Source organism: Ixodes scapularis, unplaced genomic scaffold, assembly GCF_016920785.2.
Source record: "Ixodes scapularis isolate PalLabHiFi unplaced genomic scaffold, ASM1692078v2 PGA_scaffold2__306_contigs__length_199485367, whole genome shotgun sequence".
NCBI classification, from domain to species: domain Eukaryota; kingdom Metazoa; phylum Arthropoda; class Arachnida; order Ixodida; family Ixodidae; genus Ixodes; species Ixodes scapularis.
The window spans coordinates 9,539,483-9,561,982 of NW_024609857.1; the positions used below are offsets into that span (position 1 = coordinate 9,539,483).

General features: G+C 46.3%; 2 protein-coding genes across 2 annotated transcripts; both read right to left on the reverse strand.

The window, feature by feature from the left end:
* Positions 1-5,186: 5,186 nt before the first annotated feature.
* Positions 5,187-10,709, reverse strand: LOC120849602 (superoxide dismutase [Cu-Zn]). Its single transcript, XM_040221849.2, has 5 exons — positions 10,462-10,709; positions 9,509-9,615; positions 7,757-7,950; positions 6,808-6,925; positions 5,187-5,796 (listed from the first exon to the last, which is right to left on the reverse strand). Exons 1-5 carry the CDS (start codon positions 10,661-10,663, stop codon positions 5,605-5,607), a joined length of 813 nt encoding a protein of 270 aa, XP_040077783.2. The 5' UTR covers positions 10,664-10,709; the 3' UTR covers positions 5,187-5,604.
* A 6,585-nt stretch (positions 10,710-17,294) lies between these two features.
* Positions 17,295-19,697, reverse strand: LOC120849603. The gene is made up of 3 exons (XM_040221850.2): positions 19,537-19,697; positions 18,261-18,452; positions 17,295-17,704 (listed from the first exon to the last, which is right to left on the reverse strand). The coding sequence occupies exons 1-3, from the start codon at positions 19,601-19,603 to the stop codon at positions 17,310-17,312; spliced, it is 654 nt and encodes a 217-aa protein (XP_040077784.2). The 5' UTR covers positions 19,604-19,697; the 3' UTR covers positions 17,295-17,309.
* Positions 19,698-22,500: the final 2,803 nt, after the last annotated feature.

Below are 22,500 nucleotides of genomic sequence, written 5' to 3' on the forward strand. Positions count from 1 at the left end.
CGTCGGCTACGTCTTGACTGAAACAAAGGTTAACAAAAGTGTTTGTGAGTTAACTTTCCTGTAGAACACGGAGACAGCCTATCACGGCAGATATTACTTTCAGCGAACGACGAAGCTGAGAATGCAATTAGATCGTGAGGGCAGGGGCAAGTCAAGGGAGGGCGGGGGCAAGTCAAACGGGACGCTCATCATCTCGGTGCACATCTCATTTTTTTGCTTCTTGTCGTATTCTGGGCTTTATAATTCGCTATAGATCGTGGTATTGTTCGCCATGATAGGCTCGCTTCGTGTTCTACAAGAAAGTGAACTCAACGACAATTTTTTTAGTGTGTATATAGTCACTGAGAATTAAGAAACGCAGGGCGTGGCGAGCCCCGTGCATCTCATTATCGCTCCGTAGTTGTTAACGCTTCTTGCTTCGTGATTCGTTCCTCGGCGTTCTTACTGGCCAATGCCGCATTGTCATTGGCTACGGAGCTATATTGAGATGCGCAGGGCTCGCCACGCCCTGCGTTTCTTAAGTTGTCTGTCGCTTATAGTGTAATTGAACGTGCCTACATGCGGTACTAAAGCCTCTCTCCGATGTTGAGCACCGCGATCGCAGCGTAGCGCAGAACGCGCGCGTTTCAGCGGCCGGCCAGCGGGAACTCGATATCTGCGACCAACCAGTATCAGCGTGCGCTGCGCTACGCCGCGTTTGTTACGCTCCACGTCGGAGTAGAACCGAACCCTAACTTAGGTGGGAAACGTTCGTCATAAACACTCATTCGTGGCGAGATATTGCGAAAAGGCGCCGATGTCGCGGTTGTGCTAACGTGGTGTTCGAGTTTATACACCACGAAACTGACTCGGACGCATACACAGCTTGCACATGTCGTCATCGCACCATGCCGGTGGTCATTCCGACTTGTTCTTGCCGAAAAAAAAAAAATTCGATTGCACAAAACATATGTTGCAGAAAGTACGCGCACAGTTGCAAGGCCATCGCAATAGCCTTTGATGTAACGTCAGTGGAAGCCATGTATGGAACTTCTTCGTTTACCCGCGCCTTCTGCCACGTAGATCATATATCCGGTATGGGGGAAAAAGAAATAAAAAATAACAATATGTTTTGTTCAATTTTGTTTATGTTCGCTTTTGAGTGGTTTGGTCAACGCAAGGCATATACTAACCTCAAGGTGCGTACTGCACTCTAAAAAAAAAAAAGGCCAGTGCATCTACTTTCCCGCACAACACTCGGAGATCCAATCACCGCAACTTATGGAGGCAGCTCAGCGAATTACAATGCCGAAACATATGTTTAGACCAAAAACGCAGTCTGAGTTGTAATATTAAGTAATGCAAAACGTCACGCTTGCTGTCACAACTGAGAGTGTGTTTTTTGGTCTAAACATATGTTTCGGCACCATCATTCGCTGAGCTGCCTCCGTAAGTTGCGGTGATTGGCTCTCCGAGTGTTTTGCGGGAAAGTAGACGCACGGGCTTTTTTTAGAGTGTGTACTGGTATCATACAACAGGACATTTCAGAGGAGATGACACAAAAGAACTGCGGTACAGCTCGCGTTTTTATTGAAAGCTGCTTTCTCTTTTGCCCTGTGATATCCCAGCCTGGTGTACGAACTTTCTACACGCGTGTCGGAAACTAATAAGCCTGTTTGCGACTTTATGACAACTCTGTAAAATAAAGTTAGTGTGCCTTTCTACATTATTTTTGTCTGATTCCTGTTGTGTCACGGAGATTTTTGACTGGCCTCTGTTGAGTCTTTTAGCTGGCATCATCCTGAACACTTGTTTAATAAGAAGAAAACTAATATCTATCTGATAATTAATCTCAATTGTAGCATAGAAACGAAAACATATTAGTATGTCAATGAGCCGATTCGCTCGCTCTTCGGAGGTAGCTTCGGAAAAGCAGAGCTCTTTAGGTTTTGTATTGTCAGAACAAAGCGATGTAACAAAATGAACCCAGATAAGGTAATGCCAAACAAAAAATCTTGTCCTCTTTATAAAAATTTTAAGGATCTTCAATTTTAAAAATAAGGAATAGGTAACAGGTTTTGAACAATGATCGTAATCGTAAAGCGGCTCTGTCGTCTGCCAGTCAGGCAAAACAGAATGGACCACATGGCATTCCGAAAAGTAATTACCGCTCCTGAATTATCTGGACACTCTCATATATTTCTGTCCTTTATTTTTCTGTGCCAACATTTATTTAAGCACTAAGTTTACTTGTGCATGAATGCGTACTTCTCCATGGCCAACTTTCTCGGACATTCCGTGGTTAAAAAAGTTGTGGGAATGTCAAAATTCTAATTGATTTGCGTTCTGCGATACCCAGGCAATTGCAGTCCTCGGGAACATTAGGAGTTTTTGTCAAGAAAATTAGAAATTCATAATTATGTAAACGTAGCCTATAGACCAACGCGCGGCCCTGACGTCACGCAGCTGCGGTGGCGCTGTCGACGGCACTGCGCATGCGCAGACGCTTCACATTTCGCGAATTCCGTTTCTGCGCACGCGCAGTGCCCACACCCGGGGTGGGCAAACGCGGGCTTGTTTGTAAACAGCGCGTCGGTCTATAGGATTCAATGAAAAAAAAAAAATTGTAGATCCGTGGAATAAAAACATTACGCGTCCGAAACTTTATTTGCTGCTTATTAAGATATTATGGCTGTCATCTAAAATATTCTCGGGACACATTGCAATGTTTGTTGTTCAGTTGAAGTCGTCATTTTAGTGCTTGCGCCGAGGCGTTGATGTCCAAGGTAGTTGGGGATGCGCGGTAGAAATCACTCTGTTTTGCCGCCTTCCATGGAAACAAAAAAACGTTAATTTGTTTTTTTTTGGTGCATCAGTATACTTGTAAACCCTGTCAATATCCTTTTCTCTAAAGGTGTCTTCGTTGCAGGACCTATGCACCTATGGACCTCGATACCTCGTCTCAAGAGCTGAAATTGGACATTGCCAATTTTTCATTGCCAAGGGCACTTTTCCTGTGGAGAGCTCACCATAACCGCGTCAGGGATCAGTTCTTGTTTTTGGTACTTAAGACTGGTTCACACATTTTTGTCGGTGTCGTCGAGAGCATCCAAAACGACTGCAACGACCGGAACACCGGGACAACAGCGACTCATGCTTGCTTCACGAAGCTACATTTTGCGTTGCTCGTATGTTTCTGTGCGTCGAACACTTTTCCGTGGTGACTTTGCCGTCTGAACCAGGCTTCACAGACATGAACGTTGCTCCAGAGGCGGCGGCCATCGGTTAGGCTTAGACTTCTATGCGGGTAAAAGCTGAGGGAGAGGAGAAAGTGAGAGCACGCGGGGACGTCAAAAACACCGTGCTCTGGTTGTAATGATTAGTGGGTAGACGCGAAGCTAGCTGCAATTGTCTCTACTCACTGTTTGAATGCAGACGCCGACCGCCGAACACCTAGAGAACATTTAGAGGACAAGGCCGGCGCCTTTCACCGCCAGATGTCATCCCTAGCATGGATCCACGCAGAGCCACCCACCTGGCGTCAGTAGGGACTTTTAGCAAACCGTTACCGCGTTCAGCGTATAGGCCTGTTTCTCTCGGCCAGGGGGCGCTGTCGTGTTCACGAGACGCGACCACAAAAGAGGCGACTCCGCTGGCGTCCGCGAGACGCGACCATTCAATGCTGACGTGAAGAGGCGCCCAAGCATCCCCTCATGTACCTTCCAAGGGCGTAAATCAGCGTCTGTCAGCTTCCCTCGGCGTCTGCTCATGGTTCGCGCGCCCTGACAGTGCGTTTGAAAGGGTGCAACGCTACGCCTAGTGGAAACGCGACCTAAAAATATCCGATGTTTCTCGCCAGGGGCGCTGTTCAAAACTTAAGAGCTGCGTGTCTATACCGCACTACCGGAGCCTTTGAAGTGCGCGGAATACGGTAACGGTTTTCTAAAAGTTCTTAATATCGCTGCCAGCGCGTCTCGCAGCATCTAACAACGACAGCGACGCCAGCGCTATGTGGCGACGAGTTTTGGCGTGTTTGCCGCTTGGGGCGCTTCGGGGGTCCACCTACGATGGCGTCATGCGCAGGCCTTGTCTTTTAGCTGGTATTGCTCCAAGCCGTATACGTGTTTGTTCGCACTTGAATACCGTAGACGCAAACGCAAGCTAAGTAATTATCAGTGCGACATCATTTTTCTTTTTCTGCATTTCGCACACTCAAACACGTGCTTGTTTTGACGGAAGCACTCGGTAGACATGATGAGCAAGGTTAGGTTTCCAACGTAGCGGAGTGTACAAAAGTAAAAGAACCAGATACGGCGGATCTTTTGTAAGACGACTAGAATTTCAGGGCAATGTGGACATGCGATAAGACGGAGGCGCCCAGTCACAGTCAGCACAGTCTTGTGCCGGCTTTGCACACGATGCTATGCCGTAAGTTCGTAGAGAGTCTTGGCCTTTTGGCTCCTGTTAGCAGTTTTGTTTCTTCTCATTTCAGTGCAAATATAGCGTGTGTTTTTGTTTGAATTTTTATCCCTCAATATATTTTGCTTTGATTACATACGAAGCTTGGAATATTCGATTTTCGCGGGGCTCAGAATATTCGCAGGATGCTGGAAAATGGCAATCTTACTCTATTTTTTATGGCTAACCATTTTTACTGTAGCTTAAACTACGCATCGATATTTCGAGATGTGTAACCGCAGCCCGTCTTTCAAAGCGTTTTGTGCATATATCTCTTCTCGTGGGTTTTATGGCTAATCAGTTTTACTATAACGTAAACTACGCATCGAGATTTCGAGATTTGTAGCCGTAGCTTATTTTTAAGTGTTTTGTGCGTATATCTCTTCTCGTGGGGAGAAAACAATTCGGAAGTTCTAGGGCGCTCCTTCAAGTAGTTTTCGCTGAATTCCCGCCTTCTGGAAAGCTGTCAGTGCAAGAAATGCAGACGGAGAAGCGCGAGCGCGTTATCGGCCCAGACCTGACTTCAGATCTGGCGCTGCCGCAACCTTGCTCCTTTTCGCGGCGGTCTCTCCGAAGTATTCGAGTGCTGATAATAAATGTCGGTGATTGGCTTCCTCTTCAGTTCGATACCTTGTTTTTCTTACTAGTTTTTTGGCGTGTTTTTTTTTTTTTTTGTGTGTGTGTGTCTCGGGACTATATTCTTAACAGTCGGGAGAGTTTTTGGGTGACCGACATATCAAGGACAAAACTTCGAATGAAAATGGCGGATTTTATTTCGCATTACAATCAAGAAAATACGAGCACAATAGTGGTTTACTTACAACTATGCTAACCTACTGATATGGAGTGAGTATGAACATGTATAAAAAAAACTTGATTACGATATCATTAGGAAGGTAGGCTGCGTGTTCTTGCGTACTCTATCAGTCCTTTGTTGTTGTTTCGTTGCTGTTACCCTAGTGTAAACAAAGAACAGGGCCTCGCCAGGCATAAAAAAAAGTCAACCTTTTGCCTTGTTACCCTAAAGTTTGTGTCTAAACAAACAAACAAAGCGAACAAACCAAGCTCAACAATCCGTGCATGCTTGCAATGTTGGGTCGGGTGCAATCAAGCGATTTGGCCCAGCGCTATATGTACGTGAACGTCCCGCAAACAGGTTCTTATTTTTCATTCGTTTTCAATGTCGCTGAACGGCTGCATGATGTCCCTGAGGATGCGACGCGCTGTCTTGGTACTCAGCTGAGGCAGCTTGTCCACCTTCTCGATGATGCAGCACGCGATGCGTGGACCCGCGTTGCCGGAGGACACGCTGGCAGGGATGTGGGGGTTCTTGCCCAGGTCGTCCATATGCGCGTGGATCTGGTGCGGCACAAAGGCGTTTCATCGCATACTCTATCGGACAGTTTGTGCCATGTTTTTTCTAGTAGAGGCACGGACGTGGACGGGTGCCTTTTGAAAGCGATTTGGTTGAACGAGTGCATGAACGTTCTAGTGAACAAAACGTCCCCGTAAAAAAAAGAAAAAAAAAAACGTGTTTTTTGACCCGGGAAAATAAGCTAGGCATTAGAGAGAGCTCAAATTCCGCTAGCTAACGCTAGCGGTTGGGATAGAACGCGAAAGTTTAAGATGTCGTTACCCAAATAAAAAAAACAATTTAGGAATTTATGTAAGTAAAAATACTTGTCAGCATGCTTTCTTGCTGAAAAGTTTTTTTTTTCTTCTTCTTCTTTACTGAAATAAAAGCTTGGTGCGCACAATTTTATTGATAGATAAATGTCGTTTTTTTTTTCTTCTCAATTATGTTTTGATTCCAGGCGAGGCCATGTTTTCAAACTTTAGTGTTCTATAATCCAACCACTACTACCACGTTTTCACGGAGTTTGAGCTGTCCTCGATGCTTAGTTTATTTATTCATTCCGGAAAACAGGGTTTTCTTTTCTCGGGAATACCCTGCATTTCCACATTGCATTCGCAGCTTGAGAAATAAATAATTCAAATGCACATTAAACCTCTTCGGATTGTGCGTTACAGAATAACTGACAACTTTGTACGCTTTAATGTCGGAAGCTGCTCAGAAGTGATTCGTAGTTTGTTTTAAGAATCTCATTGAAATTAAAATTAGCGATGGCAACGTGAAAACGGAGAAGGATACCAAATTTATGTGCAACTTACTCTCAAATTCAGAAAATAGTTAAGGCGCGACACCTGTTATGAATAGGGGTAGTAAACAAAGTAACGAAGTCATTGATAGACAATGAGTCAAAATTAAATAAAATCTCGAGAGTAAAGGCACATCATTAAGACAAAAAAAAAAAACTTCTTGTCACGACAAACGTGAGGAACATAAGATGTGCTGGTGTACACACGCACATTGATAGAGCGTCCCACGATGCTGGAAGGCCCAGTGAGCGACGCCACGGTGTCCGTGAAGACCACGTTCGTTATTCCGTGCTTGTCGCACGCTATGTTCCCAAAGTCACCGACATGCCTAGAAGCATAAATATTACGCAAATTGGTGTTCTTAACGCAAAACTCTCGCAGGTGCTCATGCAACTTTTTCAAAATAGTGCATAAAAAAAGACTCACTAAGATTTCTTTAACCACATAATTATAGTATAGTATATTACTAAAGACATTTTCGAGCCCAGCTCTTTTATGAGTGAATGAATGAACATATCCGACCTTGTATTGCGCGACAACGCTAATCTTGTACGCGGGTGATCTACTCGAAAAGGTGGGTATTGCGGGCCGTTCCACACGGTGCTTACAAACGAGTCAGCGTTCCCGAACGCCACGTATGGGCACTGCGCGTGAGTAAAAATCAAATTCGCGCGAAGAGGTGTGCCTGCGCATGCGCAGTTCCTACAACTGCTCCACAGCATCGGCGTGACGTCAGGTGTTGATCTCGTGAATGGTGCGGAAGCAATTTATTCCCGTGCGTGAGAGAATACTTCTACGTTTGTTCGTAAACGACGCTTCGATCGAATAAAAATACCTCGTTTCTTATAGCTCTTCCCGATCCAATGGAGGTATTCACTGGACGCCATATTTGAGGGCCATGTTGTAAAGCACATGCTCAGAAGGAGCTTAGATTAATAGACTGCTAAATCCGGCAATCTTGACGGTGCGGAATGCACGCGTTGCAAAAGAATTGTGGGAGCTCACCGTCAGCGCGAGCTCAGCAGTAGTGAACAAAGCTATGGCTGCCATTGACTAGCCCCTATATGACCGCCTTCTTTTCTCCTTTACAGAAATGTAATTGACTCGGGCGTGTTTGCAGTGTTTGTACGTAGGGCAACGTGCGCAATGTTTCGGTCACCTGATAGACGCTCGGCGATCTCCGTGCACAGTGGCGGTGGGGTTGAAATGGGCCCCGGTCGACTGGCAGCTATCGGTCAGGTTTCCCTCGACGTGCACGTGCATGCCGTGCATGTAGGCGCGATGGTCACGTGCGCTCGCGTTCACCTTGAACCCAGTGACGTGCACGTGCACGTTCAGATCCTTGCTCTCTTTCTGCAATCACGTCAAATTGAGGTTCATGCAGGTACACACACCGTGACACACGGTTAGCACAAAAAATGCGATCGGCGGTTTTCGCTGGTTTTCTGTCGCAAGAAGAAGAAACCGGCCTTAGACAGCGTCTGCGGACTGTCCTTTGTATGATGTATTAGCGATGTTACCTCGGCCTGAGAGGAGTGAAATGGGCTCGCCCTTCGACAAAGACACAGGCGCTACAAGATCGTCTGTCCGTTGATATACTGTCTCAGTAAAATGCTAATAAGCGCCAGTGCCGTGCTCGCACTAACACTGTCACCCAGTACACGTCGCTTCCTCCGGCTAGACTTGTACCTATAACGCGGCACAACTAGCGATGCGCCGGTTTGACATGCCATTCTCATTTTGTGTAGCAAAAAAAGTGAAAGCCGTTTACAAATCCCTGTAACGCCGAATTGGAGCGCAGCTCTTGAGGAGGAGGAGTGAAGGGTACTGAGGGGAGGGTAGACCCCTCCTCCTCCCCTCATTCTTTAATATGCTCCGGGGGGGGCGGTCACGTGACCTCGGGGGGGGGGGGGGGTGTCACGTGACTTCGGGGAGGGGGGTCACGTGACCTCAGAGGGGTCACGTGACCTGGGGGTCACGTGGGGGTCACCTTGAGGTCACGTGACCTTGAGATGACCTTGGGAGGGGTCACGTGACCTTGGGGGTCACGTGACCTTGGGGAGGAGACCACGTGACCTCGGGGGTCACGTGACCTCAGAGGGGTCACGTGACCTTCAAAGGGTCACGTGGGGTCTTAAGGTCACGTGACCTTGAGATGACCTTGGGAGGGGTCACGTGACCTTGGGAGTCACGTGGGGTCACGTGACCTTGAGATGACCTTGGGAGGGGTCACGTGACCTGGAGGGGTCACGTGACCTTGGGGGTCACGTGACCTGGGGGTCACGTGACCTTGGGGGTCACGTGACCTTGGGATGACCTTGGTTACGCCGACGGCGACGGCGACGGCGACGGCGACGGCGACGGCGACGCCGCTCAAGCCGGGAACGGGCCCCTAAGAGCTGCGCTCTAAAATGAAAGCCGTTTACAACTCCCTGTAACGCCGAATTGGAGCGCAGCTCTTGAGGAGGAGTAGGGAATTGTCACCTGCGGGTAGTCACGTGACCTCGGGGGGGGGGGGGGGTCACGTGATCTCGGGGGGGGGGGGGTCACCTGACCTCGGGGGGGGGGGGTCACGTAACCTCAGGGGGGGGGGGTTCACGTGACCTCGGGGGGGGGGGGGGGGTCACGTGACCCTCCCCCGGTTACGCCGACGCCGACGCCGACGCCGACGCCGCTCAGGCTGGAAACGGGCCCCTAAGAGCTTCGCTCTAAAACTAAAACAAACATAATCCACCGCTAAAGTAGCCCATATCCGCTTCAAAGATTGTTTTTTACCTTAATGTTTTTTTCTTGCTGGGTAACTCTTGTTAACTTCGTCATAGGTATCTCGAATACCGCTTTATATGATTGACTTTTTTCTTACTTTTTTTTTTTCGGGACATAATACATATAGTTTGTAGTTGTGACGTACCTGCTGCCAGAGGCTGATAAGTCCGTTCACTGGCTGTTGCTGATCGACAGGAAGGGCAGTGTTGGGTCGCACCCGGCAGATTGCGAAGTCGTACTCTGTTTCGGATACTTGTAGAAAATAAAATGCTGTTTCAAAACAATTTTTTTTTTCTAGAATATATTTTACCACGTTGAAACCGAAATAATGATTGAGTTAATATGTGCGTCAACTAAGTAAACCCTTAATATAAACGAGGACATCTGACGGATATTATTGCGCATGTTGGTGCGTTTGAGGCTTGCTATCTTTGCCTGCTAAAGTGGAGGGCACTTGCACCCTGTGGGCTGTGAAGATCGCGCACTGAGAAAGGAATTTGGATCGACATACATGTACATGAAATACGTGGTTACACTTTTGAAAGCATTAAAACCGAATTAAAATATCTTCGTTTTTCCGAGAAAAAAAATTATCGAATTGAAAAGCTGTTTGTTCTGAGTGCAAACAAGAGGCAAAAGCGCCAATGGACCATCAGGAAAAAAAGGGACGAAGGGGGGGGGGGGGGGGGGTAGAATTTTTTTCTTTTTAGTTTTTCGGCAAGAAAAAAAAACGGTATTAAAAACCAAGCTCCGTATGGCACTCAAGGGCACTTCACCATTTTTCAGTCCACCATTCTTGTCTATCTTACATGCTTATCAGGTGCATGTGAAGAAGACCGGCAGGAAGCAATGCTGTACCACGTTACCCAATTTTCTTGTTCAGTTTCGATGTTTCCGAGCTCATGCTCATTTTAAGCAATGGTACAGTTAGTAAAATATTTCGAACCGATTTTTGTTTATTTTGAGTCTTGGATAATTAAACCGCTGTGGATTTATGATTGGACAATAAACTCCCTATTTATTTTTTAACGAGCTCAACTCAGTAGTAATATTTTCGCGCTGACATAAACGGTATGAAAAAAAAAGAGAATTACTTACGCCTTGGTTCCCCTTGAACAAGGGCATCATCCCGATGAATGAGGTTGTTTTCTGGTCGGTTCAGCGGGAACCGAAGGCCGCCTTCACCGCTGTGTTTGTGCCCGTGTTGGTGAGGCACATGCAACAAGTTGGGGTTCTCGTCGTCCTGGCCTCCTCTGGACCCATGGTGGTGGTGGCCCGGGCGGCTGGAGGCGCCGTGCATACCGTCGCTCCCGCGGATCAGGAACCCTTGAGGCGCGTGAGTAGTTGTTTAAAATCGTCAAATCAGTGTATTAATGCCTCGACGATCTCTTGCTTTTCCGAATCATTGAAAAATAATTCGTAACAATATATAACGCTTAAAACAGAAAAAAAAGGAAAGCCGTTTACAAGTCACTGTAACGCCGAATTGGAGCGCAGCTCTTGAGGAGGAGTAGGGGAGGGCACTGAGGGGGGGGCGGGGGTCACGTGACCTTAGGGGAGTCAAGTGACCTGGGCGGTCACGTGACCTCGGGGGGGGGGGTCACGTGACCCCCCCCCCCTTCCCGAGGTCACCGAAAGTACCCGAGGTTCTCCCGAAGGAACCCGAAGTCCTCCCGAGGTCCTCCCGAAGGAACCCGAGGTCCTCCCGAAGAAACCCGAGGTCCTCCCGAGCTCCTCGGGGGGGGGGGGGGGGGGTCACGTGACCTGGAAGGGAGTGAGGTGACCCCCCCCCCCCCGAGGTCGCCGAGGGTACCCGAGGTCCTCCCGAAGGAACCCGAAGTCCTCCCGAGGTCCTCTTGAAGGAACCTCCGAGGTCCTCCCGAGCTCCTCGGGGGGGGGGGGGGGGGGGGGGGGGGGGGGAGGGTCGCGGTTACGCCGACGCCGGCGCCGACGGCGACAGCGACGGCGACGCCGCTCAAGCCGGAAACGGGCGCCTAAGAGCTGCGCTCTAAAAAAAGACGAGCCGTACATGGTTGGAAAGCAGACCATTTACTCGAGTTTGCCATTTGTGCATCCAAGGGAAACCCGCACCAACATTTTCATTGCCGTAATCCTTATTATCATATATAATCATCGTCATTGTCAACATCACCCCATCATATAGAAGGGCAACTGTCAGAAACTTAATTGAGTGTTACATTCGTCAGTACCAGCCATGCACACAGTTATTATTTTTTAAAACTATATTTTTCTTAAAAATGTCCTACAATGATTATTTTGTGATTAGCATAAGTTTTGCTTCTCTTAATGAAATATAGACTGCGGCACGTTCGTGGAAATCACAAATCATCTTCCGCCTACGATGTCTCTCCCAAGCGACAGGGTGTTGGCTTAAAAATGGCCACTCAGCTCGCTCACATTGAAAAATTCCAAATAGACGCGAAGAAAACAGCATTCTTCCTACTGGAGTGCGCCATTTCTGATATCAAGCAAAATAATTATAAATCAAAATTGAAGAGTCAAATATCTCATTCAATCACAAGCTTCCCATGCAAGGCAACCTTTTGCTTATCGTTCTCTTTCCCTGTCGGCTATTGAAATTGGTTGACTACTTATGACTGATAGAACAATTAGTATGGCATTGGGGGCGAGGGGAGGGAGTGCCTTGTAAGACATCTTTATTGTCGTTTGACTATTCAAAATCAATAAAAACGTATTGACAGATATAAAACACTGGTTCTTCCACGCCTCTCTTACGTTAGTTTTCACTGATGCCGTCAATTTCGCTGCGAGACAGTGCTGCAAATGCGGCAAACCCTTATATATAATGTAGGATCCGTACTGAGACTTCTATACTAAATGTACTTAGCCAAAAAATGCAATAATAAATATTACTTCGTTCCGCTTCACGCTCTAAAGATGCAAGTACGTTTACTTTCTTGTGACGCTTGCGTATATAGCCACACACCGCAGTCCGCAAAGGGAGTTTATGAAAAAGTTAACTCTCTCACTTTGCGAGTAGTTCTGGCACATTAGCCGCAAACACGGTGTGCCATCGTATATCTCTGGGTCTCCACATGCTCTTCAGCAAATAAGATACGCGAAAGTAAAGTTCATTGGTTGATTGGCAAGCCTAACCTAAGAGTCACTGTGACGTAATGCGCGTCGGCGAGATACGATTGATTCAGTTTGCATAAAAGCTTCTGTCCATCCGAATATAGAACGAGGCGTAAATATCTGTTGAAAATGTCAACCCACCCATGATCTTGCATCGCACGGGTAGACACTGCCACTACTGCCAGAAAAACGATTCTACGGGAGAAACGCACGGCACGCAAAAGACGTGGGACGTTTCTCATGTCGATGTCCAAGCGCAAATTGCGTTTTTATTCAAAACTCTGTGTAAGCTTTGTCAATCGCTAGACTCGTTCCTTATATTTCAGATACTTGCCTTCAGCGTGCCCTGCAGAAAAGTGTACTGGTGGATATTTTTAGACATGTACTTGTAGCCAATGCGGCCCAGGGCGGGGACATTATGTCTCCGGGTTCTAGTGTACTATTCTGATGTAACGATGCCATATCCTTAATATCCTGTCTTCAATTATTTATTTCTACTATGTAACAGATACATGTGATATGTTGTAAAAAAACCATTCTATGTTTTCTTTCTTCTTTTTTTGCGTAATTATTAAATAGCAAGTAGTACCAAATCGAATCGGGGCAACCGGGGATGACTTCGTCCTTTATTTCTTGGGATCTCTTTTTTTAATGATTATATAACCTTGTGGGCTACTTACGCCGGTATGCATCGAACGCTTCATGCACAATTTATATAAAGTAGTCATTGACGCCCGAATATTGAAATAATGGCAGTGCCAGGGTTTTATGTTTGTTTTGGTTGTAATTGGTCTGCGTAATTCTGCGAGGTGTTGCTGACAATACGCGCTTTCTCAGCCAATGAAATATCCCCTTTGAGATTATCACCACTCTATTTGGCGCTTAAACACTCGCGAAGAAAGGAGATAAATATATAACGTATAACAAACATTCACCGAAACGCAAGTGTTATGCATCGTGTGCGATAATTAACTTTAACGCAGTACCGATTCAGAAAGTGAGTGTACGTTTAATGCGAATGCACGCACAGATGGCGCAGATGCGGTGTTGTTGTTTTATAAATTAATATGAATTTAAATATTTATGCATTAGAAATAGAAGCGAACCAGAATATAAAGGCCTGGTACCCTTACACAATAATGATGTCAGGTTGCCTTCAATTTTGCAATTCATTCGTTATCAAACCTTTTGCTAAAACAAAACGAGAACGACACGACCAAAAAAGAGGTAGTCCAGTGTCCTGACACAAACTGCGGTCTCCAAATGGTGGAGTATACGTAGACTGCATAAACTACTCAGTGAACGTCACTGGTTGAAATATTTGTGTGTGCTTGTGTGTGTTTTGTTCAGCGTATTGTTGCACATTAGGTAACGGTTATAAATAAGATTATTAAAGTTTCTAAAAATATATCTATCAAATTGACCCAAGTTTTTATTCATATACGTATGTTTTCACCCCAAACTTACGACGCCACAAGATGGCTTGTTTGAAGCACTTGTAGGGCCATTCCTCTGGCCACTGATTGAACTATGTGGTGACACCTTGAATCCTTAAAGGTGCCCTGAGGAGGATTCTGAGATCACCTAAATGGGGCGATAACTCAATCTGTGGCCTCTAAACATCTTAGAGATTACTAAATCATGACCGATACGCGGTCGATTTCTCTATTAAAAAGCAATCAAATATCGCAACACACCGAGGTTATCTGCGGTGATGCGGGGAGCATGTTCCAAAACCAATAGCGAGCGAACGATCCTCGCGCCCCCGACCGCTGGAACCACGAAATATCTCAAATGCGCGCAGCTCGTTGCCCATACCGCCCGCACTACGATTCAATCCAGTGAGCCCGCGCTTGAGCCCTGACGACCAGACACACCACTCCCACGGAAAAAAAAAAAAAAGAAACAACATTGTGCGTTGTTTTTGAGACGATTACTGCAGTATATATATTCCCGCTCCGCGAAAAATTAACATTTTTGGACTAGGTACTTTTATTGGCGACCATCGTCCACAAACACATGCACATTTTGTAATAACAGCGTTTGCAATCTCAACGAGATGTGGCATTTTCATTGGCCACATGTTCTGGTCCTCCTCCCGTCGCCGGAGATTACCTCAGTGTGATCGATCTTTGATTTCTTCTTTAATAGGAAAATCGGCAGCGCATCGTTATGATTTATGGATTTCTAGGATGCTTAGATTCCCCAGAGTGAGTTATCACCATATTTAGGCGATCTCAGAAACCTCCTCAGGGCACCTTTAACGCCCGTCCAGCCTCGAGGAAGCATCAGAACTTGTCCCGTGTGTATTTTTGAGCAACCAGCAATAGCTCAATAAAAAAAAGAAAACAAAAACAAGTGGCTGTATTAATTTGAGGAGCACTGTAGCTAAATTTAAATACCGGTGCTGTTTTTCACTTCCTTTCACTTCTTTTTTTTTTTTTTTTTGATGAAGAAACAATTTAATGACAATTTTGTTGTTGGTGTCGTAGCAATATTTTAAATGGTAAGTAATAATTGATGAGAAAAATGGGAATAAAGTAGGGCATAGGCATAAGGTCCCAACGTCTGACGAGACCGTTCCCTAACATTGTTGGTGCGGGACAACGAGAAATCAACCCTACGCACAAAAAGAAAACATCGAGAAACTTCCAGCCTTTGGAAACCGTTTACGGCAGCTCAAGAGAGGGAGCCAGCCTAAAACCATACCAAGAAACGCTCCCTCGATGTCGCTTTCTCACTTGGCAGCATCGTAATCTGCAAAGTTTCTCTGACGAGTCCGTTCGCCTCGAGCTGCGTCTGACAAGCACGCTTTATTCCACATATTTTATATCAAGAACATGTTGACTGTTACTGCACACGTTGCTTGGGATGAGGCGCTCATAGTAGAAACTGTCTGGACTGCCGTACCCTAGGACTCCATCATTTAAAGCTATGCGGCAAGCAGGCAATCCAAGATGTGTCTTTCGCGCATCCGAACGCAAGGACTGTCAATCAAAGGCCACCATAGAGAACGCACAGGGAACGCGAGATGACGAGGTAACTAAGCGCGCGCCGCCATTGGTTAAGGTCGAGGTGAACAAGAGCACGTGGGCTTATTTAGGGGTAAACAAACGCACGAGGTGCGCCAAGAGCAGACGAACTTTCAGGCCTCATATACTCAGCAGATGTGAGTTCTTTCTCGTTTTTCTGGAGATAATAATGCGGAGCGCCAATTCGTCTGCATCTTGCACAGTGGTTGCGATGACGTCAGAACGACGAGCTCTTATTGGCTGGTTGAAAACAAATAGTGGGTAGGCCTCAAGGCATCTAGCATTAAAGTCTACCCACTATCGTTTCAATCAAAGCCAACCAGAGCTCTCTGTCGTTCTAAAGGCACCGCAACTTCTGCGCAAGAAGCAGGCGACTTGCTCTCCACGTAGAAATGGTGCGCATTACATTTTTATTTCACGAAAATTGCATTGTTTTTGGTTTCGTCTTTGACCCAAGCCCGCTCGCACAATGGTAAACGGCCCAATGAATGTTTGTAAGCAATAAGTGAAGCTGCAGACCTCATGCGAGAAAAAAAAGCTACGCCATAAAAAAGCACCATGTGCAGTTATTTTCAAATTTAACACCACCACAAGGTGGCCTGTTTTTGGCACTTTTGGTGCCATTTATGCGGATGTTGGTCGAATTACCTGGTGGCATCTCGACTCTCCGATCACTACCATACTCGGGGAAGGCATTCCAGCAGGTCCAGTGGCAGATTTTTCTTTGGGCAATCATCTACAGCTCAACGTTTGGAAAATGACTATCAAGCCCGGACCGTAAAAGGGGGTGGGGGCGGACAATTTAATGCATTTAAAGCCTTCAGTAATTGGTTAAGTGACTACTTTCCTCAATTGTATGTATATCTACATTTATCTCTGAAGCCCGCCGATGAGGCTACTATAAGGTTCTCCGTTATTCTGGTTCCAGACAGCAAAACGCCCTCAGCAGGCAAGCTATCATAGAATGGAACACAAATTATTGATACAAAATTTTGGTTTTGCAAGGTTTTCTTAGTTTTACTCACTGACCCTGTACTCTCTCCGCAGGATTTTAGCTGCTGTAGGGCCCACAGTCAAGTATGCTAGAGCTCTATAGCATCGCAGGCTACACCTTTTAGCGAGACATTATTTGTTCATCGTGATTAGATATAAGCATGATGTGATGGAAAGTAGGAAAAGACTTTCTTTCTGTGTACGGTACACAGTCTCTTGCGTGTTCCTTGTAAGATTTTAGAGCTTTAAAAGTTTCTGCGTGATACTAATATTCAGATTGCAAGTTGGACATTACCAGCTTATTTAAATTCATCTGAAGTTCTTTGCTGAGGCATCCAAAATATTTTACGTCTGTTTAGCGAGGGTAAATATCAAAGATATTTTGTTTTATTGCCCACACACCCGAATTGCAATGGATGGGTGTCCGCAGGTCCCGTAACTACGTATACACACACGTAAACAGTCCAGTATGTTATTTGAGGGCGGCTATTATAATTAAAGTGAAAGGCGGAAGGTTTTAACGAGCGTATACATGTCTTTATACTGGTCACTTACGTTTGTGTATCAAGACTTGTGCGTCGGTAATAAAATCACATGCAAGGAGACGAGGAAAAAAAGGCTAGCAACTTCAGAAAGAGTTAGTGGTGAGTAGTACCCTTTAGCTGCGATATCTCGAGCAGGGAAGGGATAGATCATGCAGTGAGCTACCAAGACACGTGTCGCCATGCTCTCCAAGTTTGTTAGTATACCGCAGTCACTCACACTGTGACCACGTATCATGCGCGAAGCGGGTCAGGCTGACATTTACATCATGCTCACAAAAAGAAACACAGACGGACCTCGGGGGTTCATTTGCATGCGAATGTTTATTGGACACTGCGCCCCCGAGAAACGCGAATCATGCAAAGATGTCCCTAACAGGGCGCCCGCGCGCCGGAGGGCGGGACTGGTCTGCCGTGGTACGTCGCGTGCCACGATCCTCAAGCAACGGCATGCGGGGGTAGGGGCCGGAACTTTACCGCCACGGGACTCCAGAGCGGGAAAGAGGCGCAGCAGCCGGAGCTCGTTGTCGTCGACGAGGTGCCGGACGTGACGCAGCTGGTTCTCGAGTTCGGCCAGTCGGCGCAGCGTCCGCCTCAGCATGGGCGTGAAGCAGGGGACGTCTTGTCCGTCGTCAGCTGGATGCGGGACACCGCCGCCTTATGAGAAAAAAACACGATAGCATTTGATTAGAGTGATTGCTAACTGCAAGAACAAGAAGCGGGCTCGTACCAGGGGAGGATTTATGGGTCACGCTTAGGGGGCATTTGGCCGGGGGAGCGGGGGTCTGTAGGAAGATTTGACGTCACGGACGGATGTCACGTCATGGGCGAAGTGTTGGCCAGATCTACTGTGTGGAATAAAGTGCTAACTGATGCAAACGATCTCATAGTATGTGTTAGTCCTTTAACTTGTTCCTCGAAAAGCTTGGGCGTCTGCGCACTTCTCAGCTTATATGGTTTGTAGCACACCAGCAGTGCGCACCAAAAAGCTGATGAGTCGACATTTTGAACCCCCGAGACTATAGGAACAAAAAGTGTGGTATGTGGTCGCACACATACCCGTGTGTGTGTGTTGTCCACATCTTGTTCCTAGTCTTGGGTATTCGAGGTGTTCAAAGTTCGCCAGCTCGTCACCATCTTCTCTGTTATAGCTGATATTTGTATTCCCAACATCAGGAACATCTTTGCTGCAAATACGAAGTAGTGCGCTTACCATTACAGACGCATTCGGGGCAGCGGTCCTGCGGCACATTTTCTTCGGGATGACACGGAGGGGGGCAATGCAGAACGGGACACTCTTTCTCGCAGTCGCATTCGAGGCAGCCGGAAACTGCCAACTTAGTCTTGCAGTTCTTTCCCTTGCAGTCGAGCACAGGACACTTTTTGCCGTCTTTCACTGTCTCGGCTGGGTGAAATAAAGGTAAAAAAAACAACTAGAATTAGTATAGAAACAATTAAAATTGAGCGAGTTTAATTTTTGCAAAATAAAACGCGGGCAACGACAGTGTGTGCTACATGACTGCTGATACGGTAGTCATACACTCTTTGGTGCCCCTGAGAAGAAGGACCTGAGAATGAATGGGAAGGCTCGGCATCAAATCCGCTGGTTGGTTCAATTTGGGACCCTTCAGCCGCGCTCACGCTGATAATACATCAAACAAAGGACAGTCTGGAGAAACTGTCAGAGGTGTGTTTCTTGCCTGTATAAAGGTCCTCACCAAAACTCCGATCGTCCTCGGAAATGTCGGCTTATGTTGCGTTGTTGTTCAATCGCTTCCGCACGCAATCATCGCCAAACTTTTCATAAACTCGTAATGCAAAAATCTACGTATAGTCTTTGGATGAAGAACTGGTGCAAACCGCATGATCCGGAAATAAATAAGAAAACTCAATTTCATCTGGATATTCTCGCTACAATTACGTACGCGTAGCAATCCCTGATCTGAACTTGAAATTCCTAGAGTCTTGGAACGGCCAGCTGAATCGCACGCCGGTTGCGCCTCAATGCGGCATAGTCAAGAAAATATAAACTTATCACTGTGATTAATTCACAAGTACAACATGTTCAATACTCCGTGACACGAATCATTTATTATTTCACTGCGCACACTGTTTGTTCGAAAAAATAAATAAATAAAATGAGTCTTACTCATAACATTACCAGGGCCACGAATCTCAGCTGTAGAAGGTTACAAGACTACCGGCACACGTTTATGTGACACACCATTTTTATGTTTTTTCGCTCGTGTTATTTTAGGTTGTGTCGATTGCTGAATGTCTAGCCTCTCTCTTTCTGTTTGCTACTCTATATCTTTTTTCATATTCTTCATGAAGTAGCATATGCCAGATCCTTGACCCTTGTTGACACCCGCACGTTTCACCGAACAGTCCCTCCGCTACCATTACTACAATTGTTCCAGTTCGTAACCAAACAGGCTCAAAAAAGAAAAAGAAAAGAAATAAAGATTGGTGAATAGAAGCATACGAACCTAGCGTCTCGCAGCAGAGCACCGCCAAGGCTAAGGCGACTATGACTTGGGCCGCTCCGATCTTCATGGCGGAAAGATGCTGGGACTGGCACGGGAGTCTTCGAGGGCCGCGATCTCTCTGACGTTGTCTCGTAAAGTGAGAGTCTCGCTGTGCCTCGCACCAATGCGGCGTGGGCCGCCCTCTTATCGCCGAGGACGAGATATCAGGGCGGCTGAGAGATTTCTCCTTTCATGCGTTCTTCTTACCACCGTTCTAGATGGCGTGTGTAGGCGCTTCCGCTAGTCTTCGTGGCAAAACACATTTGTCAGAGGCGGCTATTTGCGGTCACTCGAGCTACTAAAATAATTCAAAGTAGACGTGCTGCCCGAACTATGCTGCTGCAACCACTTGCATCTTGTCAAGACTGCTTGCGCCTAACTGTTTCTATGGCAACCCTAGTGACTCTAGGCGACCCTTACGGCGAGCCAATGGAGAGGCGTTCATGACGCAACGCAGCGCAACGCAGTCGACGGAACTGTGTGAACGAGACTTTGCGTTTTTACACCATACTAACGCGCTCAACTCAAAACAAAATTGTGAGAATATATTTTTCCCACACGTTAAGTACGCTAGGTTAGCATCCTCGGAAGTAGGTGTGATGATCGGCCGCAGCATGACTGCGATCACTCCTGTCTACAGACGGTCTAATAGTCATTACAAACTACCGCTAGACGCGGAACGTGGAAGCGGCGATGATTTTCTTCAGCATGCATGCCGGAAACCACATTTTTTGTGCTCGTGTGTTGGTCAGACAACTTTAAAATTAACCGTGATTTTCGTCTGCTTCCAATCCTGTTTCTTTTCTTTTTTTTTATAAAATTTAAGTCATCGTAAATTTAAATATGTAGGTAGTGGTCTACGAATTACCCACCATAGCTCCGGTGTATCTTTTTGTTGTTGCCCCTGAAGGGAGTGTTTTTCAAAAGTGGGCGCCATCTAGTCGCTGCTGCGCCAATTTCAGAGTCTGCCATTGGTTGGGTACGTAATCGGAGCGGCTATTGGACAACTTCGGCAGCGTTCGGCGCCAACTGGGCTCGGCTCGCATCGAAAGCGAGTGCTGCGTCAGTGTTTGCTGTGGGCTCGAATGCAACCACACACTTTTTGCTCAAGGATGAATCGAAGGATGCTAACGAACGTACTCTTTATAACGGGTGGTAGCTTGCGCCACCTAGCCTCGAAATTAAAAACTAAAAGGATGATTCCTCCCTTCACCCTTCTATGCCGACTTGCTTCCCCTCTGGAATTTTGTAACTCTCACCGGGCAGTGTGGGATATCACCAGGATGATCGAGACGTGGCAACCGCCAATATTGCTTGATGGGGCTTTGAAGTTTGAATAGGGTCTATTGTTGCCGCAAACACAAGAGGGGCCTTGGTCAAGGAACGGTGTTCGTTTCAATTTCTTTCATTATCCTCTTTGTCCCGCCGTTCTCATGTTAGCCACGTAATCTTTTTTAGTGCAGGACCACCTACTCTCTCAGACTTCATAAGTCGTTCTTCCTGTAATAATAATAAAAAGAGACGTATCCGAACTATAAGTCGTCTCCATTCCCTCGTAATGGAGGTGAGCGGAAAAGAGGTTAACCTAATAATGGACAATACAAAATTTATTGGAGGGGCTTCTCTTCCTCTCATGTTGCAACAGGTCCCGTGGAGTCTGGACAGAATCGATTTCGGGCGGACACCTTTTGCGAAGTATGTCATGTAATCATCGGCCTCCGCTCACATTTTCTTTTTTTTTTTTTTTTTTTTTTGGGGGGGGGGGGGTATTAAGTATGATATTTGTAAATATATGAAGAACTTGAAGTAAAGCGAGGTGCATAAATTGAAACAAAAAGAGGAACACGTGCATTACATTATGTACCATTTGCATTCACCACGAACTACACCCTCCCTACCTCCCATGCGTTCGGGAACAAATATGTCCATCATATTTTCAACTCCGAGACACAGGGGGGGGGGGGGGGGGAGGAGGAGGAGGAGGAGGAGTAAAACCAGTCTTGTACACGTTACTAAAAAAAGTAATCGATTACAATTGCTATTACTCTTGGCTAAAAAGTATTCGATTAGATTACTTGATTACTCGACGGCAAAAGTAATTGGACATTACTTAAAGAAGTAATCGTTACTTTTCCGATTACTTTATTGTGTGAAGACACATCTTTAGCGCTCATAACAATAAACTACTTCCAACCTATATTTCACATTTGCACAACTATTGAAGAAGAAAAACTGGCTCCCTCTTCGTGGTCGTTGCACCTTCACAACGCGGACACAAGCATAGAATTCGTTTGAAGACGTTTAATGATTTGGGCGTTCGCCAGTGTGTGTGCGTGTGTGTGTGTGTGTGGGAGGGGGGGGGGAGCGGAGGGTGTGCTAGATCTTTTTAAGCTTGAGCAAGGGTTGTCGCTCATTTTATTATTGACATGTGGATGAGCTCGCATGTTATACAAGAGAGCAGCAGCTCCAGGATTTGAAAGAGATCATGTGTAGTATCCATTAGCGGAAGAGATCGCCCCGACCACTTCTCAACTCGAAACATTGCTTGTCACAAAGACCACGTAGGGGACATGGGGAAATATTTAAACTGCCTTTGTTATATTTTGCATCCGCTTTAGGCATTCTTCGGTTCTGGTTCTCCTACGGACTGCGAGTAGGTACCCGAAGCAGGATTTTTTTTTTTTTTGTGCGTGCGTGAGGGGGCTAGTTTGAACGAAAGTCTCACAAAGCTACATTCTGCTTCCTCAAACTTCGCCCTGAATGGCCTTTGTCACGGACTGTGGCTTCCCTGGGGCTTCCCACTCCCCAGTCCCAGCTCGAAAAAAAAAAACAAAAAAAAAAAAACGGACATTCCACAGAAACTGTACATAGAAATAGATTGACCTCGTTTCCTACAGCTCCGCAAAAATCTTCCTTTTTTTCCGT

What these genes read in the sequence shown, in the direction of transcription:
- LOC120849603 (XM_040221850.2), bottom strand. Translation starts at nt 19,603, where the DNA reads ATGAAGATCGGAGCGGCCCAAGTCATAGTCGCCTTAGCCTTGGCGGTG. An exon ending in GCTCTGCTGCGAGACGCTAG is followed by an intron (nt 18,453 to 19,536) that starts GTTCGTATGCTT and finishes TATTTCACCCAG; the next exon opens with CCGAGACAGTGAAAGACGGC. An exon ending in CCCCGAATGCGTCTGTAATG is followed by an intron (nt 17,705 to 18,260) that starts GTAAGCGCACTA and finishes TTTTCTCATAAG; the next exon opens with GCGGCGGTGTCCCGCATCCA.
- LOC120849602 (XM_040221849.2), bottom strand. Translation starts at nt 10,663, where the DNA reads ATGCACGGCGCCTCCAGCCGCCCGGGCCACCACCACCATGGGTCCAGA. An exon ending in TGTTCAAGGGGAACCAAGGC is followed by an intron (nt 9,616 to 10,461) that starts GTAAGTAATTCT and finishes ATTTTCTACAAG; the next exon opens with TATCCGAAACAGAGTACGAC. An exon ending in GATCGCCGAGCGTCTATCAG is followed by an intron (nt 6,926 to 7,756) that starts GTGACCGAAACA and finishes TTATGCTTCTAG; the next exon opens with GCATGTCGGTGACTTTGGGA.